At 44.8% G+C, this 19,179-nt stretch overlaps 3 protein-coding genes across 3 annotated transcripts; all 3 read right to left on the bottom strand.

Moving 5' to 3' along the window:
- Nucleotides 1-2,491: 2,491 nt before the first annotated feature.
- On the bottom strand, nucleotides 2,492-5,307 carry LOC136426145 (histone H1-like). Its single transcript, XM_066415040.1, has one exon. The coding sequence runs from the start codon at nucleotides 4,302-4,304 to the stop codon at nucleotides 3,612-3,614; it is 693 nt and encodes a 230-aa protein (XP_066271137.1). The 5' UTR covers nucleotides 4,305-5,307; the 3' UTR covers nucleotides 2,492-3,611.
- Nucleotides 5,308-9,567: 4,260 nt separating this feature from the next.
- On the bottom strand, nucleotides 9,568-12,362 carry LOC136426147 (insulin-like growth factor-binding protein complex acid labile subunit). The gene is made up of 2 exons (XM_066415041.1): nucleotides 11,469-12,362; nucleotides 9,568-10,770 (listed from the first exon to the last, which is right to left on the bottom strand). The coding sequence occupies exons 1-2, from the start codon at nucleotides 12,356-12,358 to the stop codon at nucleotides 9,684-9,686; spliced, it is 1,977 nt and encodes a 658-aa protein (XP_066271138.1). The 5' UTR covers nucleotides 12,359-12,362; the 3' UTR covers nucleotides 9,568-9,683.
- Nucleotides 12,363-17,231: 4,869 nt separating this feature from the next.
- Nucleotides 17,232-19,127, bottom strand: LOC136426139 (TRAF3-interacting protein 1-like; the record flags this gene model as incomplete). Its single annotated transcript, XM_066415034.1, has 3 exons — nucleotides 17,232-17,434; nucleotides 18,397-18,505; nucleotides 19,013-19,127. Coding segments are annotated over 3 exons (390 nt in total), but the record flags the coding sequence as incomplete, so codon positions are not given.
- Between the last annotated feature and the right edge of the window lie 52 nt (nucleotides 19,128-19,179).

Here is a 19,179-nt window from a genome sequence, read left to right as displayed (position 1 = left end):
ACAAGAGGACATGTCCACCTCACTAATTTGATGGAAGCCGCTGCTCACTAGCCCTCAGATATTGAGATATTTGCCATACTTTTCAGTAAGCGCGCCATGGACTCGACGGCTGATCGAGTTTGCACGCAGAGAAACGAGTGACCGCATATGAATTGATGAACACCAAGGCTTACGACGCGCCCGGACTTTCAGTTGACGCAGATATATCATATTTGAGCCAAGCAACTTTACTACGCACGCTTGAACGAACAGAGATCATATTAAAGCAACTTTGATACAAAACACACACTCTCAATTGCACCAAGATCTCTCCGACACACCAATCATATTCTTCACACACACAAAGTATACCAAGAAAATAAAACATATATCTATACTACGCTTCACACGCATTTCTTAGTATCCAACCGTACACACATCTTTACAGACATCAACAAGACTATCACTACAAAGAAAACGGTACCATAATAGTTCATTGTTGTGTGTTTGCATGACCGGCTTGGATTTTGTATTATGCTCGTTGTTCGAGTCAGGTGTGTACATGTGTTGTGAGAAGATACAGCTCTTTTGGGGAGATTTGGGTGGCCCTGAAAAGGGCCGGGGTTTGCTTGCTTTCGATGAGGAGAGTCAGATCCTTTAGCCGCCGAAGCCGTACAGTGTGCGGCCTTGGCGTTTCAGAGCGTAGACAACGTCCATGGCGGTCACCGTCTTGCGCTTGGCGTGCTCGGTGTAGGTCACCGCGTCGCGGATCACATTCTCCAGGAACACCTTCAGAACGCCTCGGGTCTCCTCGTAGATCAACCCGGAGATGCGCTTCACGCCGCCACGACGGGCAAGACGACGGATAGCCGGCTTGGTGATACCCTGGATGTTGTCGCGAAGAACCTTGCGGTGACGCTTAGCGCCTCCCTTTCCGAGCCCCTTGCCTCCTTTGCCGCGTCCAGACATGATGATTACGATATTCTTGTCGATACAGAACGAGAATGAATTGGCGGGCCTGACGGAGCCGGATTAATAACCGCCCTGCGGACCTGCGCGTAGTCCTGGCCGTCGCCATCACTAGCCAATGGGAAGCAAGCCACTAGCCAAGCAAGACAATGCTACGCGGAGGATTTGACACTGGCAAGACAAACATCTTGTCGGGAAAACACGAGACAGAACAAAATAAAATGAAATAAAGCAAAGAAAACGGATTGATTTGCCCGAAACACACACGCAGACACACAGACACACAGGCACACACAGACACACACAGACAGACAGACAGACACACACAGACACACACACACACACACACACACCGTTGTCGTCCAGAAGTTTGACTACACTTCTGAGACATTCCTTACTAGTATGTTTATGGCGTTTTGACGGGAAAAGGAACGCCGATCAACGGCCAATTCATTGTTCTACGTGTTCTAAGGAACGTCACAGACGACAGTTGTTCCAGAAGGCAAGGGACGCAAGCTTGTTGTTGCGTCACCTTTGTTTGGTGTAATAAGAACGTGTGCAGCCTTTTATTACGTCAAATTCACTTTCTTTGTTGTTTGTTTTCTTTCAAGATCACTCTGTTGTTTTTGTTGTTGTTGTGTGTTCCAGGGCATAAGTTCTGTGCTGTTTTATGTCGCCTGCGATCCCAGGTTTGTGGCGTGTGCGTGCGTTGTGTGTAGTCACTATTTCGACTGGAACGTGATTGCTATAGCTCTTTTGTGAGGATGTGGGTGGCCTTGAAAAAGGCCGGGGTTACGTTGAGCGGAGGCGGACTTGGATTTACTTGGAGCTGGTGTACTTGGTGACGGCCTTGGTGCCCTCGCTGACGGCGTGCTTGGCTAGCTCGCACAAGGCGGCGTTCTGCCCAACATCCACGCCGTGCTTCTGCCCAAGAAGACCAGCAAGGCTACGTAATTTCCAGACGACACCGAATCATCGAAACCCCGGCCCTTTTCAGGGCCACCCACATCCTCACGAAAGAACTGTATTCTCTTCACACTGAATCAATGCAGATGCACGAATGGATATACCCCCCCCCCCTACACACACAGAGTATATGTGGAGACTAAGACAATTTAGTAGCAAAAGTAACTTTACATATGACATACTAGCCCGTCCAAGATATATGACAGACAATCAACGCAATATGGTATTCTCATCTTTCTGCATCTTACAAGTGTGTCGTTTAGTGCTAGCTGACATATGTGTATTTTATATGTGTGTGCCCGTTTTAACACTCTTTAATGTCAATAAAGTCAGTACAATGTCGGCTGAATCGATTCGCGTGTACATGTAGTAAAGGGGGGGGGGGGTGCGAGTTGTGGCTCAACAACGAAAGAACATTAAATTAATAAAGTCATCACACTGTCGGCTGAATTGATGTGCGTTTACAGGTATTTGGGGGGGGGGGGGTGATGTGCGAGTCGTGTGTAATTGTATGTCAGACGAAAGAACGTGCGTCTGTTTAAAGAAAGGTGAACGATATAGATCTTTCTGGGATATGTGGGTGGCCCTGAAAAGGGCCGGGGTTGTCGTTGATCTTGTTGCGATCCTCCTTAGGCTCGCTCCCCTCGGATACGGCGAGCGAGCTGGATGTCCTTGGGCATGATGGTGACGCGCTTGGCGTGGATGGCGCACAGGTTGGTGTCCTCGAAGAGACCGACCAGGTAGGCCTCGCTGGCTTCCTGCAGAGCCATGACCGCCGAGCTCTGGAAGCGCAGGTCGGTCTTGAAGTCTTGGGCGATCTCGCGCACCAGGCGCTGGAATGGCAGCTTGCGGATGAGCAGCTCGGTGGACTTCTGGTAGCGACGGATCTCTCTCAGGGCCACGGTGCCGGGCCTGTAGCGGTGAGGCTTCTTGACGCCGCCGGTAGCAGGAGCGCTCTTGCGCGCGGCCTTGGTTGCCAGTTGTTTCCTGGGGGCTTTGCCACCGGTGGACTTACGGGCGGTCTGCTTGGTACGTGCCATGTCGAAGGAACGGATGAACTTCGTCCACGCTCAAGTGCAAGACAATAAAAGTAGTCGGCGAGTGGTGGAGAGTGAATTTATAACACCCGCTAATCAGATGCCCGCAGATTACAATTGGCGGGCGCCCTGCCGTCTGATTGGTTCCCTGGCTGAAATCCGAGCTTGCGATTGGTCAGTTTTCGTGTCTCCAGAATCCGACTTTTGCAGCAAGCTCGGCACTTTTGGGGAATGATGCATGCGCTATAGAGTGGCAATGGGCTACATACACTCGGGCCTAGACATACAGTGGCAACCAGGCATTCGTCAATTTCATTGCTCAATAAACTTGTGGACTCGCAACACACATACAAGATCGTCATGAAATTAAACGTCTTCCGTCATCTTTATATAGCCTGCTTCGGCGAAATTCAGTCTGTCTGTGCGTGTATGCGTCCATTCACTCATTCTTTTGATAGTCTGCGTGTGTGTGTGTGGGGGGGGGGAGTCTTTTCATAGATATGTTTCTATCTTAACATTCATTTTCTTGTTCTTTTTCTTTGAGAGCATATGGTGTGTTGGAAAAGTGATAACTTTGATGTGATTGACATTGTTCTTTTGTTAAGATGTGGGTGGCCCTGAAAAGGGCCGGGGTTTTCAGAAACTTGGACGGTCGGATCTTCACTTCTTCTTGGGCTTGGACGCCTTCTTGGCAGGCGCTGCCTTTTTGGCGACCGGCTTCTTTTTCGGCGTCTTTTTGGCCGGTTTCTTGGCGGCTGGTTTCTTGGCCGGAGATTTCTTGGTCTTCTTGGCTGCCGGCTTCTTGGCCTTCTTCGGGGTGGTAGCCTTCTTGGCCGCGGGCTTTTTCGGCTTGGCGGTCTTGGGCTTGGTTGCCTTCTTGGCCGCGGGTTTCTTGACCGGCTTCTTGACGGCAGGTTTCTTGGCGGCCTTCTCGGCGGCTTTCTTGGCTGCTACGTTGATTTTGAAGGATCCCGAGGCCCCCGTACCTTTCACCTGAATGAGGGTGCCCTTGGCCACCATGACTCTCAGGGCGCGTTTGATGAAGGGTGCCTTCTTCTCCACGTCGAACTTGAAGTTGCCGGCGATGTATTTCTTGATGGCCACCAGGGAAGAACCTTTACGGTCCTTGAGCGCTTCCAGGGCCGCCGTAATCATGGCGGTGGTGGGCGGGTGAGCCGCAGGGGCCTTGGGCGCCCTGGGCTTCTTGGTGGACGATGCTGGAGTGGACATGATAGCTTGCTTTGTCTGCGATGGACGTGCAAATGAACCCGACATCTTGTCAAGCTGGCATGAAGTAACGATGGTGCGGACGTGGTCGGAAACGCCGTAGCGTGTCTGCGTCTTACTGTCCATCTCGGCGAAATTTGTGTTTCTTTTCTAACTTTATGGTTGAATTTCTCCATTCCCGGGTGTCAAAAATGATACTGGCTCGGTTTCCGTACAAGAGGACATGTCCACCTCACTAATTTGATGGAAGCCGCTGCTCACTAGCCCTCAGATATTGAGATATTTGCCATACTTTTCAGTAAGCGCGCCATGGACTCGACGGCTGATCGAGTTTGCACGCAGAGAAACGAGTGACCGCATATGAATTGATGAACACCAAGGCTTACGACGCGCCCGGACTTTCAGTTGACGCAGATATATCATATTTGAGCCAAGCAACTTTACTACGCACGCTTGAACGAACAGAGATCATATTAAAGCAACTTTGATACAAAACACACACTCTCAATTGCACCAAGATCTCTCCGACACACCAATCATATTCTTCACACACACAAAGTATACCAAGAAAATAAAACATATATCTATACTACGCTTCACACGCATTTCTTAGTATCCAACCGTACACACATCTTTACAGACATCAACAAGACTATCACTACAAAGAAAACGGTACCATAATAGTTCATTGTTGTGTGTTTGCATGACCGGCTTGGATTTTGTATTATGCTCGTTGTTCGAGTCAGGTGTGTACATGTGTTGTGAGAAGATACAGCTCTTTTGGGGAGATTTGGGTGGCCCTGAAAAGGGCCGGGGTTTGCTTGCTTTCGATGAGGAGAGTCAGATCCTTTAGCCGCCGAAGCCGTACAGTGTGCGGCCTTGGCGTTTCAGAGCGTAGACAACGTCCATGGCGGTCACCGTCTTGCGCTTGGCGTGCTCGGTGTAGGTCACCGCGTCGCGGATCACATTCTCCAGGAACACCTTCAGAACGCCTCGGGTCTCCTCGTAGATCAACCCGGAGATGCGCTTCACGCCGCCACGACGGGCAAGACGACGGATAGCCGGCTTGGTGATACCCTGGATGTTGTCGCGAAGAACCTTGCGGTGACGCTTGGCTTGGAAAGTGTATAATTTCGGTGCCCCCTTCTTTCCGGGCGCACTACTTTCAGCCGACGCACAGGAGCGGTAAAAATAGGGATGGATTCGCGCGTATCAGCCGAGTAAATCGGTCTTCCGGGTCGACCTTTTGCCGAAATGCACCGGGATACACACAAAGAAGGCCGAAATGTGCCACAATACTGTAAAGTATGCTTTGATGAGTTACCATCGCAAGATGCTATATTGTGGAATAAAGAGATGTATGTATTGTCATGGATACAAGAAGTGACTATAGAAAACTCAGCGCTTCCGGTCTGTCACGTGTGCTTTAATCCAATTTCGTGGTCTTGCATTGAATATCAAACCAGCAGAATCTTGACACAGAGTCTCGTTTGATGTAATTGAAAAGCTAAGCATCTATAAAAACATGGCATAGTAACCCTTCAGGGATAAGGCACCCCATTTCCTCCATACTAGAGCCTATGGATCATGTAACAATTACGAATCTGTCAAGTCACAATTAGGAATCTCTCAAGTCAAGCAGTGCACCCATACTGATAGGCCTAAGAAAAAAATGTTGAGTTTCCGATTATGAAAGAAATAGGGTTAGTTGGTTGGTTGGTTGGTTGGTCGGTTGGTTGGTTGGTTGGTTGGTTGGTAGGTAGGTAGGTAGGTAGGTAGGTAGGTAGGTAGGTAGGTAGGTAGGTAGGTAGGTAGGTAGGTAGGTAGGTAGGTAGGTAGGTAGGTAGGTAGGTAGGTAGGTAGGATTTTTTTTTCAGATTTCGGCTGAAGTGAGCTCTGTTGGGTTACAGCAGCCCAGGCTCGAAAATTCGTGTTCGAGTTCGGCCGCGTGCCTGGCCAGTGGCGCGGTCGAACTCGAACACGGTTCGAAATGTTCCGCTACGGGGCATTTCGGGGAGCGCAAGGTCTATTACACTACCCAATCATATATCTCATCTCAGGTGTACGTATAAGTACAAAATTGTTTTATAGGCCATGATTTGGATTGTATACATTCTAAATGTTTCAATCAAATGATTTGGAAGTTGTCTCCTCCACGAATGTTGCATGAGCCGCGCCGAGTCCTACTAGCGTTGTTTTGACGGAGGTGTTCCAAATAGAACAGGGCGTTCTATATGTTCGATATGGTGTTCGAAGGGAACGGCCGTTACGTCACAGGCAAAATCTAGCAGTAGAAAAACTTAAGTCACCTTTATTCATTATGTTTTAGGTAGTTCTAAAACTGTGTCAAGTTTCATCGTAGTGCGACAAGGCTATCGATAGTTACAGGACATAATCATATATGTATGGAATAATACTTCCTGGGCCGCCTTAACCCAACAGAGTCCACCAAATACAGTTTAGGCTGCACCAAGTAATTTTTATGGATGACGTCCGCGCGCGCATTGATTTTGGTCTGTTCCCAGAAAAAAAACACAAGAATATCCGCTTCCTGTAAATATGACCAAATCGTAAGATTAACGTAAAACTCGTCACGCGAAATGCATAAATAAACACATGTGCCGTATGCGCACCACGGTCAAAATACCAGTAGTAGTACTAGTAAGCAAGATGGCGTCGAATTCCACAGAGCATGTGGGTTCGGACGCTAAATATGTGAGCATAAAAGTGAAAAAGGGCGGCAACGTTGCTGTTGATTAGTACGCTCTCGATGTCTGTAAGGGAGAGCTGACGTTCGCGCAACTATACGAGAGACTTGTAGCGGCGAGTGAGTTTCGGCCGTACAATTTTAAGCAAGTCTTGTCAAGATCAGCTACAGTGCATTTCTTCTGCAATGACGAGAAGATCGGGAGAGGCATTGAAGTTTACTCCGGCCTGCAGGTGGGGCAGGCAACCAAGCAATTCGGGTGTTTCATCCGCATGGAGGTTGACAATACAGCTGCCACAACTGAAGCTCCTAGGCCCAAGTCTGCTTTTGAGGTATGAAAAGTTCCGTCCTTTAGTCTGTTTTGGATCAAGTACCATGTACGAAAAAAATATAATCTGGGACGGGGGAGTGTAAGATGAATGCATTCATGTATTCTGCATGGATAATGATCATTTATTCGTTTCTGGTTATTTATACTTGTTGGGGAAATATGCGCTTTTTATTTCTATCTATCTATTTCTTTTATTTCTATCATTTTTGGTCCATATTTGGCTCTTGAATAATTGCTATTATTCATTAGGATTTCTAAAGCATAGGTAGAAATGTAGTAATGCATGCGAAGAGTTAATCACAAACTAATTTTGCCTTTTTAATATACTATGTTTCTGCAGGCCTGCAATGGGATATGGGATATGGAAAGAAACAGGACAGGACAACAACTGCTGTTCAACTTCAACTGATTCATTCAAAATATTGCTGTTTTCATGATGAATAAAAGAATTGTTGGTTGTTACACTGTGTTCTCTCATTCAATTTGTGTTCTAACATGTGTCGTCGACTATTATATTTCAAATCTAGGCATCTTGTTTTTTTCGGCTCTTCTTGTTTTTTTTCGCGCTCTCGCATTAGATTTAGGGTCTCCGAAGGACGTCATCCATAAAAATTACTTGGTGCAGCCTTAACAAATAAAACTTGATTGCATCAGGACGATGGAATTTTCAAGACGACTTATAATTGTACAGATATACATCGTACAAGCACATTCGAGTAATGAACAAAGAAGTACAATGTTTACTACACATTCGTACATCAAATGTTCTAAGCCTTAATCTGTTTAGAGAGTGTGCAATATCTAAAGTCTGTCAGAAAATTTGCTTTACTTCGATTCTATCTTAAATCACTCAGATATCATATCAAAAATGTTATGTCCCTTGCTAGAGGTCGGCCAAAAAAAGGTTACGGTCGGAAGGTTTTTGCTAGGGTCGGGGGTCGGTTGAGTAACCAGATACACAACATCTTTATGCCTTATTATACAAGGCGCCTTTGAGCCATCTTACGCTTTCTTACTAATTTCAATCATTTTTCAATGATCAGAAGAACCGGCCAGCTGCGCTCTTTCTTGTGAAGAAGAAGAGAGCGACCTTTATCACCACAGTCGCGGTGACGGTTATGTCATCGATTGGTGCCGTTTTATGACCTTCGCCATGAAGGTTATGCTTTCGGTGCTGCCTGTCTTGTACATGTACTAGTATGTCTGTGTGTACATGTGTGTGTACATGTGTGTGTGTGTGTGTGTGTGTGTGTGTGTGTGTGTGTGTGTGTGTGTGTGTGTGTGTGTGTGTGTGTGTGTGTGTGTATGTGTGTGTGTGTGTGTGTGTGTGTGTGTGTGCGTGCGTGCGTGCGTGCGTGCGTGCGTGCGTGCGTGCGTGCGTGCGTGCGTGCGCGCGCCTGTGTGTGTGTGTGTGTGTGTGTGTGTGTGTGTGTGTGTGTGTGTGTGTGTGTGTGTGTGTGTGTGTAAGAGTGGACAAAATAGAGCTGTAGGTTTATACTATTGAAGCGCAGTAACTGTTATGATTTGGAGCAAGCTGTAACAACATCTGTTTGTAATATTGTTCTCCATTCCCAACACTGTAATCAGTTAATGTGGTGCCATCATTGTCAACTATGTGTGAGTTTTTGATGAAGTGAAGTATAAAGAGGTGTGATCCTTTGATGAGCTGAGTAACAGGAACATGAAATAGCCAATGCCATGCTGTGTGTCTAGACCATGTCTAGCCGTTCGTCTGAAGAGACAGAATAAAGAGCCAGGGTTGTGGAGTTGAAGACAGTTGAAGCCAGGGTGGACTCTGAGCGAGAGTAGAAGGAGTGTGTCCCAACTTCACGACTCCCGTGCGCGTGTGTACGACAATGCTGTGTCCTGTGTGTGTTCCTTAGTCCTGTAGCCCGTTCCTCTGCAGCATTCCCAAAGAACCGGGCCATAACATCGCCCCTTCGTGTGTGTTTGTTCTTTTTATCTTTTCTGATATGTTTTTGGATGACATAACTGTGGATCTCTAGCATGGTGAGGTGAATTTGACACGTCATAAGACGACCCCAACAAACACTAGTCAACAAAGCCTACAGCCAGGAGTTCGCTATCCCCAGACCCCAGGGAAGACCACCGAAGAGATGGAAAGACCAAATTGTGAAGGGCATGCGGGCTTAAACAGTCGGGAAGCTGAGGCTAGGGCAAGGGATAGGACTGCTTGGAGGATCCTCCTGGAAAGCAAGGGGCCAGTTTCTAGCCTGAGCACGTAGGCAGGCAGTAGGCAGGTAGGCATAACTGTGGATACTAGTATATTGTATTCAGACATTCCGAGTGCGAGGAAGATTTGCGTGAAAGTAATGACAAGCAAGACGGTATTTACAATGTGTGCATATTTTCATTTTTTCAACTGGTTATGGGCTAACTAGTCCCGATATCGTTGATATTCACATTTAGAAATTATGAAGAATGACTTTTCTGACTCAAACTTCTATCATTTATTGCCCACTCTGAGAAATTTCTCCTTGCTATCCTTCCCACGGTAGTTTACGGCAGTACAAGTATAGCCTCCTGTGTCCTCCGCCCTGGCATCTACCAACACCAACGAACCGTTCGTCTGAACCTCCATCCTAGGGAACCCTGATCCCACCGCCAACATGGCACCTGCTGGAGTGGTCCAGAAAAACTCGGCTTCAGGACAGCCTGATATTTTGCAGTTCAAGATGGCGGTTTGCCCTTCATCGACATAGTCCTCGCTACCACTTGTGTCAATAGACGGCGCCTCTTCGTGGTCACAGCTGCTGCAGGTCAGATCCTCCAAAGCAACATCCTTGAGGTACTTGCCCTTCAAGCTCGCTGGGCTGTTGCAGACCAGGAAAACGTTAGGTGGATTGACCTGCTTGCGAAGCCATGCGGCAAAGCCTTTCAGTTGACAGTCGCAGTTGAACGGGTCGTCGCCCACGGTGAGAGTTTGAAACTTTGGAAGCCCCTCTATGATCTTTTCAGGCAGGAAATGCAACGGGTTGCCTTCATCTAGCCATACTCTGGTCATGTTTGGGAACGCCCGCGCGGTCAAGGCGCCTTCCTCGATGATACGAATCTTGTTGCCTGACAGATTCAGAAGGTCAATCGCCATGTTGTCCGGAAAAGAGTCTGGACCGACGTATACAAAAGAGTTGTCGTTCAACGCAGGTGTGTCAAGGGACGGCAAACCGTCCAGTGCTGGCGCCACGTGTAAGATGTTGGTGAAGTTATTCCCTCCAAGTGCCAGATAGAAAAGTTTCACCAGGCCATTGAAAGTACCAGGAGAGATACGACTCAACTGGTTGCACGAAAGATCCAGTTCGGTCAGCTTCTGCAAATCTTTGAATGTTCCAAGCTTTAGTTCCGTCAAGTTATTGTGGGCGAGGTACAAGTACGTCAGCTGAGGGACGCATGTGAAGGTTCCCGGCGACAGGCTGACCAGTTTGTTGTGTTTGAGAGAAATAAGATACAAGTGATCAAGTCCACAAAATACCTGGGGATCCAGAGTACCAGCTACCTGCAGACTGGTCACATTGTCCAAGGTAAGCCGCTGCAACCTGGATGACATGATAAAAGGGAAAATCGAAATTAAGACACAATAACAAATAACTACAGAATCGTATACTTTCGTGAAATGTTTATAATTTTTGTAAATGTCTTATTTCACTCCTGGAGGCTCTTTTTGCTTAGGTTCATCTCAATAATTTCTTAGCTGTCTTAAACACTCTATGGATATAACACTGCATGAAAGAAAAATCTGGAATGGTCCAAATTCTATTTCCTGCCACCTTTCTGGGACCGGCATAAGGAAAGTGAGGAAAACGTGATGAAATGAAAACGATTGATTATCTAGTGGTAAAAGAAGTCCTGGCAGAGTGTCCCAACAATTAAATCTGTCAGGATGTGCAGTTTGTACTCTTCAGTAGCCTCTACCAGGCTCCACAGGCCGCTGGAAAAATCGTAGAAATGGGCCAGATAGACAGATAACATACCAGAGAAGTTAGTCTGTTATAGAAGCTACAGTTTGCGACCTCCTGTGGATAGTATATTGAACGCTGTCTCCGTAGCCGACTCCCTTAGCATACTATTCACTCTATTTGGCCAATTTCTTCTACTTTTTTCAGCCATCCGTGGGGCCTGGTAGAGGCTTCTCCACAGTACACACCGGGTGTGTTACGCCATGAGGCGGTTTACCGGATATGCAATACAAACAAACAAACAAACAAACAAACAAACAAAAACATGAAATACTAACCCGATAAGATCAGAGAGCTGTCCGGTACGCAAAGGCTCCTCTATAGGGTTGTTCTCCATCGACAGTACTTCCAGCTGGGCTGCATCGGCCATGTTGGATGGGAAACTCTTTAAACTGTTATACGGAACGTCAAGTTCCGTCAGGGAGGCAAGTCCTGCAAGTGAGATGTCTTCAATCTTGTTGTAGCCGAGCTTGAGGTGTCTAAGACCTTTCAGGTGACCGAGGACCCCCTTCTCCATCACAGAGATCTCATTCTTGTCAAGGTATAAGTTTTCAAGAGAAGGGAGATTACCAAATGTGACGTTGCTGACAGACTGCACACGGTTGCTGGTGAGCGTGAGGATCTTCAAATCGGGCAAGTCAACAAATACGCCGTCAATATTAGCGAGTGTGTTCTGCTCCAAATCCACAGACTCAAGTTGATTCCACCCGACAAATGTATCTTTATTTATCCTACTGATGGTATTGAAGCTTAAAGTCAAGGATTGGATGTTGGAGGATCCAGAAAACGCTGTTTGAGAAAGAGAGGTAAGCTTGTTGTTCATCAACATTACGTTCTTCAGATGAGGCATGCCTGAGAATGCTCCTGGCTCGAGATGGGAAATATTGTTCTGATAAAGGTTGATCATTTCAAGAGTAGGATGATCAGTGAACAGTCCTGACTGAACGGCCTCCAGTAGGTTATGGTTGCCGTCAAACGATTTTAGATTGGGCAGACTGTGCAGCATGCCGGAAGGGAATCTGGTGAATGAACAGTTGGTGACGCTGAGGTCGGTGACGGTGGGGACAGTAGCGAACGTCTTCACGTCCAACGTCGCCAGTCTCACGTTCCAGAAGATGCGTAGGGACGTCAGCACAGGCAGATGAAGGAAATCATCTTTTTTTAACATAGTGATGTTGGTGAATTCTGAAAACGGTTTTAAGAAACAGATATGTGATAATTACTATGCGAACCAACAAAAAATGAAAGGACAGTATTGGGGTTACAGGGGTGTTCCTATATAGCAGCTTCAAAGTTGGTTTTAATGCAGTGGTCGCAACAGGGTGACCCTGGTTCAATCGTGAGTCAAGACATCTCGGTTGGGGCTGCACCCAGCTTTCGGAAGGGACGTAAAATAGGGGTCCCGTGTTCTATGAGGTGCCTCGAGCACGTTACAGGGGAAGGCCTAGCAATTCTTCCCAGTAAAAATATACCCTGCCGCAGAAACAGCAAGGAATCTTGCCGCCCTATGTGCCGCTAGGCACTACAAGGGTATGGACGAACGATATTTGGGTTACACAATATTATTGGTATCTTACATCTAATCGTCCTACATCTATTAACAGATTCAGATACTAAATAATGACCCCATGTATCGCTTGTGTGTTGATGAAACTTTTATTTCATACTTGAAAGAGTGAATAGTCTGTTATCAGTTGAGTATTGTCATCGGTAGAATTTGCTATCATAGTGTTGAGTGTTTGGGACGGAAGGTGTGGGGAGGGGGGCAGCCCGGTAAAACTACAAGTTCGCGAGGAGATGAGTTCGCGAAGAGAAGGTCTCCGCGAATCTCGCGAACTTAAATTTCTCGCGAATATAAATAGACTTACAGTAGTTAACCTCGATGTATTCATGCCTGCCTGCCTGCCTGCCTGCCTGCCTGCCTACCTACCTATAGCTTTGAATGAACTTTATTGCTCTACAAATAGTACAATTGTACATGGCACAATGTACGACAACAATGACAATGCAATCAATACAATGAATGCTAAACTAGTCTATTCTATTCTATTCTGAAAACTATAACTACAAGAATATGGACGTAAATACGAGGGACTAAGAAGGCTGGCATACGCGTACGTGGTGGGGGTGGGTGTTGACAAGGACAAAATCTGTACGCAGATGTATACAGTAATGTATGTTTACCTATGTCCAGGTAGGTTGTGTTAGTCGGGAAGTTGGTAGGCACTGTGGTAATGTTCCCTCCACGGCATGTGACGATGGTGGTGTTGTTGTCCTCCCCGGGAAAACAGTCGCAGTACTGTGGACAGGGCAGACTCCAGCCAACAGCCGTGACCAACCACAGGACAGGCAGATACTGATACAGCTTCATGATGGTCCGCACGTGCTAAACCAACAATACCTGTACAATGTACGTCTGACTCAGTAGAGTGTTTAGGTACCTGTAAAAGTGTTTAGGTACCAAATGTGAACAGCTGGTCTACTTTACCCACAGCATTATACTGTACACCTTAACAAACTAAAAGATAAGTGGACAGTTGTTGTTTTTTGGACTACTACTGATATAAATATGAAAAACGACGATGGAAATCCTCATACAAAGCCGACAAGTTATCACTAGAAAAGACAGTTGGCTATATGTATAAATCACACTCATCCAAGTTCTTCAGGCCCGGGTTCGAACCTGCGTCTACCAGCGCTATACACTGTTTTTGTACCTAAATGTGTTATAGATTAACCTCCCCCTAGCTATTAACGTTAGCTGTACAGTTATTCGCGGTATCCACGTTTCTCCTGACAAGTAGGCCGATATACACTTAAACATCATACTAATATAATTCTTTTAGTTACCTTACCTTGCCTTTTAGGTACACCTGGTTGGCTGACTTTCCACGGCTGAAGAAGAAAGGGAAAATGTTTCTGAGTTGACTGTTTGACTGGAAAATATATCCTGGTGGAAAAATACTGTAATGTAGTGCTAAAGGTAACGCAAACATGACCTCTGTACGATATGCAAACCGACCTTTCTCATTGGCCACATGACGAGGTTCCTAGGTTGACACTGATATATTAGAGGTGTGGGGCATTGTGCATTTTAGGACGGGCCGAGATGGATATTTCTTTCTAGAACCATTAAAATCATTTTGTCCTGTTGGCAAAGACGAAGCTTAGGTCAAAAACTTGATGCACAGATCTGGGAAAAGCCGACTGGGTAACGTTAACTCTCCTCAGAGTTCAGAAGTAGGTACATTTTTACAGGGAGGGGTTGCTGTGACACAGCTAGTTTCCTTGCTGTTTCAATAGCTGGGTATAGTCTTACAGGGATGGGTTGCTACGTCTTGCTTGCCCTTCCTCTGTAATGTGTAAGAGGTATCTCCTCGAAAACGGGACCCACATTTTACGTCCCTTCCGAAATACGGGTGCAGCCCTAACCGAGATGTCCTGCCCACAGTTGAACCGGCGATTCCCAGTTAGCAACTACTAGTAATTGGAACCAGGAGCTCAACTACTGGGTTTAATGCTATTGTAATACCTCAAAGGCAACCAACGTTTTTTTAATATGCAAATCACTGTTCAAATTGATGGAAACGGCAAACTTTTAAACACGATTTATTTCATGTTTTACATTCAAGACAGTGCAAACGCAAAAAAATAGTAATACTAATAAGTGAAAAATCATATATTGACATAACCCTTCTCAAAAGGTATTCAATCCTTTTATATTCTGTACATATCATACAGTTGGGTGGCATAAGAGAATGTAACAGGCAGCAGTTTCATTATGGAAAAGCAATCTAATAATGGACTCCAGCCCACTATGCTTTCCAAATGAAGCTTATTTTGTGTATTTTTCCACAATCCACTCACTTCTTGTGCTGCTAAAATTGAAAGGTTTTGCATGGACACAGCGAGGGAAAATTGATTTAATTTATTTGAAAATTTTAGATCATAGTACGAAATGTGTAGTCACCTTCGAAGCTTCGGTCCTTGTTTTGGGCAAGTTAATTGGTTACAATTGGTTTTTGTTTGTGTGTGCCTGTCTGTCTGTGTATTTGTGTGTGTGGGTATGTGTGGAGTTGTGTGTATATTATAAGTATTGTGTGTCAGTGTGTGTGTAGGTTGTGTGTCCATGTGTGTGTGTGTGTGTGTGTATGTAGGGTTGTGTGTGTGTGTGCATGTGTGAGGGGTGGTGGGGTCAATTAGTAAGCTACATGTAGTGCCCCGTGAGTAATGCAGGAAGCAGTATTGCAGAAGCAGGTTGGAATGTATGCACTGACTAGTTGTGAAAAGATCTGTTGGCAAATTCAACAACCAGAAATAAAGCACTACCCATCCATCAACTTTCTTGGTGTGCCTATAACAAGTGAAGTCAACATTGTTTTGAAAGAAACCAAAAAAGCAGAAATTTTACGGAAAAATACTCAAACCTGGAGCGGCGCGGCGTGGATGAAAACAAAGGCGACGATCATTTTACATTCATCTTTCATTAAAAGTTCAGCATTCCAGTGTAAAACTAAGTTGAAACGATTTCAGCCTTCAACATTATATATAAGTGCAGTGTAAGACAACAATGTATTGTACATCGTATGTTGAGAAGTGTCAGTTAGAAGTGATGGTGTGATGTCATCACAACAGCGACCAATCAGAATTCTCCACTGAGAAGTGAGACAAGCTCATTGGCTGCAACTTTTAAATACCACCAACTCCATATCCTGTCAGCTTTTTCTACTTCTATGGCATATTTGATGCAAGCTTTAGTTGCATTTCGCAAAAGAAGTATGGAATGTATGATACAATTCTCTTTTCATACCAATACTAGTATTGTTAACAGAGTATTCCAGAATTATATACAATCTTGATTGTAACTGAATATCAGAATATACACATATCTCACAAACTCTGGCTATTTTGCTATTATAATAAACATGAACATAGCATAGTTCCTTCTACTCACAAAACAGCCACTATATTTCTAAACCACAAACTTTAAGTTATCTATGTGACAACGCTTTTCAATTTCGTTTTAATACTAATACAGAAGTCTTATTCACAATTGTAAATTTTTGCAACCTCATATTTTCACTCTTTCTTTAAATGACAAAAAGGTGGTATCTGGACCCATCCTACGCACCTTCAACTAACCTGTACACGGATGAAATTCTGAAATGTACAATATTATAACCTTACTCGTCCACCTTTTAGTGTAAACCAGGTAAATTGAGCTTCCCTCAAGTAGGCATCTCACAGAACTGTGTCAAATTGCTCATTGAGAAAATTGTGTCAACTTTACGAATTTTCACCAATTTTCCCTTACGGTCACACTAACGTGCGACGCATGGGGAAAACATGTGACCTCGGCAAAACCAAAGATAGCTTCATTGGAAATCACAGTGTTGCCATTGAATTAAAATCCAGTGCACAAATAAGATTAATCAAAAAGAGATTTACACTGATTACACTGTTTTGAGGCATTTTGCCAATGAGGAATTATTAAAAACTCTTTTTTAAATTTGCAATTCCATGCACTGAATTGGTGATGGTTTGCGCCACTTTGTGAATCCCTTTTGCGATTTGGTACAGACCAATGAAATACCCACTTAACTTCACCTTTAGTTATTTCTCCATAGTGTCACAGAGTGACACAGGCAACTTTTCCTTAGGCCACACCAATTTAATTTCTTGGTTAACAGATTTGTTTTGTAAAAATTTTAGCACAAGGACATCATTAAAACAGAAGGCTGGGGTGAAAACCTTGCACCTGACCCTGTTCACTCCCTGAAACTGTGTGCACCAAAGTACAAACTTTCCTCTGAGATTCTGTTTTTATGTTGATTTTCCAATCTAGCATTTTTTTAGAAATTCCGTTAACCAAGAAATTAAATTGGTGTGGCCTTATGGAAAAGAACAACTCTGCATCCAATGAAAGCCTCAAAATTTACCAGCACAATTTACCAGCAAGTTTACATGGCTACTTAAATGTTTTTTTTCCCATCAGCGCTTGTACAACAACAACAACAACAACAGACAAAATTTTCTTCCTAAACCACCAAAAAACGGATCTGTACAGAGTCTTTTGTGCTAGGTTCTGGAGGCAAAGTTCATGCTGGCCATCATCTTGTTGATCTTGTCGTCATTGCGCATGATGTTGGCCTTGACCGCAGCAATCTGGTCCAGCTGGTCAGCCATGGCCTGGTCAAGCTCTGACAGCTGGGCCTTTAGAGGCTCCACCTCACTATTGGTGATGCTGGACAGGGAGAGACCATCATGGAATGATTAACAAAGTTACGGCAAAAAAAATTACTTTAGCAACTGGATAAAATTTTGAAACAGTCAGACGTCTCAGACAGCAGGGGTTCATCTAAATCAGGAAAGAGGGGCGCTACACCCTCTTGTTTCAGCCCAGCGCCCCCTTGTTGAATTCAGATTTTAGCTTAATATCCAGCATACAGCCTTCACTCAGCAATCAATTCATCCATAAATACATAGAATCCGCTCCCTCACATGTGTGTGCTCCCTCTTGTTTAATTTTTCTATCAAAACCCCTGGACAGCATCCATATTGTATCATTCTATACATTGTAGATAAAGATACTATTGACAGTCATCAAAACATTGATTCTTATCATTTCCTTGGTTTTGAATAAAGAACTTTGTTTTTCAGTAATTCACCAACCTGATGAAACTATTGTCAAAACATGTCATCATCAGAGCTGGTCTGTGACTCATACACAAAAACAATTACCTCCAAGAGGGAGGTTAACATTCAATGAGGGTACTGTTTTTGGTTCTCTTTGTGTGTTCGCACCTATAACTCAAGATCCTTTTGATGGATTTGTATGACCTTTGGCTTGTGGGTACTTATTGAGGTCCGACCGAAGATGGCGACTTAGGGCCCCCTAGCAGTGTTTTTAGGTACTGCAACATTACAGGCTGACAACCCCCTCTGAAAGTTGTATGGTTAAGTCCATTGACAGCTGGTCACCACAGAATGGGGATGACCAATGTCCACTTATGGGACGGAGATAGCTGGGATCGATTACGGGCAGAAGGGAAGGGCTATGGCATTAACAAATTAAAAAAAAACTCACAGAGGTATGATTGTGAGATCTTTGATTTCTTGTAATTCTACATCAAAACTACCTGCAGACAAATCTCAGTGTATAGTCCAAACTAGCTAAACTGTGCGATGTTCATGTAAAACGCAGACCTTTGTTCTCTCTTGATTGCCATGTCTAGCTCCTTGTTTTCCTTCCGCCACACCCCCAGCTCCTTCTGCATGGCATCCATGTCTTCCTGGACGTAGTCCATGACTTTACCTGGTAGAAAAAGACATACGGAGAAGCTAAAGGTTAGACTAGCTGACACAATGGTAAGATTTCACGGAAGGGAGGTCTCAAAGTGCCAGTGAAAAAGAAATTTCTTATATCATTCACATAAAAATTGGTCTTTTCTGAAAACATATGATTGAATGTAATCTTTAAAATCAATTAAACTATATTAACTACTATGTACGTGCTCTTTGGCTAGAATGGCAAAGAGTCCTTTCCATGACATCACAACCAGTTACTAATTTATCCCACCAAAGAGCACACAGGAGACAACTGATCTAAAGATTACGTCTACACATAACTGGATGTTGTCAGATAATCACAACAAGGCAACTTAAGAGTGACGTTTTAATACTTTGTACCGTGTACAATTGCCGTATAATAAAGTTCTTTTTCTTCTCTCATTCTAATGTTCCAAATCAAAGTAAGAGAGGAGCCAATCACAAACAGAAGAAGTTTTTGAAACAAAAATTGTGGTGACTCCCTGTTCCTTACCAAGAGGGTTGGCACTCCGGCAGAGAACCTGGATAGCCGCCCGTAACTTCTCGACCTCCTTGGACACCATTTCTCTCTCCTTCCGCCAGGCTGCGTCTGAAACCAGTGGCTTCTCCTGGGGAACATCAACATTAGGTCAGCAACTTAGGGCAAATGGTGTGGTCAAG

The sequence above is a fragment of the Branchiostoma lanceolatum genome, unplaced genomic scaffold, assembly GCF_035083965.1.
Source record: "Branchiostoma lanceolatum isolate klBraLanc5 unplaced genomic scaffold, klBraLanc5.hap2 Scaffold_76, whole genome shotgun sequence".
In the NCBI taxonomy this organism is placed as follows: domain Eukaryota; kingdom Metazoa; phylum Chordata; class Leptocardii; order Amphioxiformes; family Branchiostomatidae; genus Branchiostoma; species Branchiostoma lanceolatum.
Note: the sequence above shows the minus strand (reverse complement) of the source record. Positions and strands in the feature narration are given on the sequence as shown.

What these genes read in the sequence shown, in the direction of transcription:
- LOC136426145 (XM_066415040.1), bottom strand. Translation starts at nt 4,304, where the DNA reads ATGGACAGTAAGACGCAGACACGCTACGGCGTTTCCGACCACGTCCGC.
- LOC136426147 (XM_066415041.1), bottom strand. Translation starts at nt 12,358, where the DNA reads ATGTTAAAAAAAGATGATTTCCTTCATCTGCCTGTGCTGACGTCCCTA. An exon ending in CAGCTCTCTGATCTTATCGG is followed by an intron (nt 10,771 to 11,468) that starts GTTAGTATTTCA and finishes CATGTCATCCAG; the next exon opens with GTTGCAGCGGCTTACCTTGG.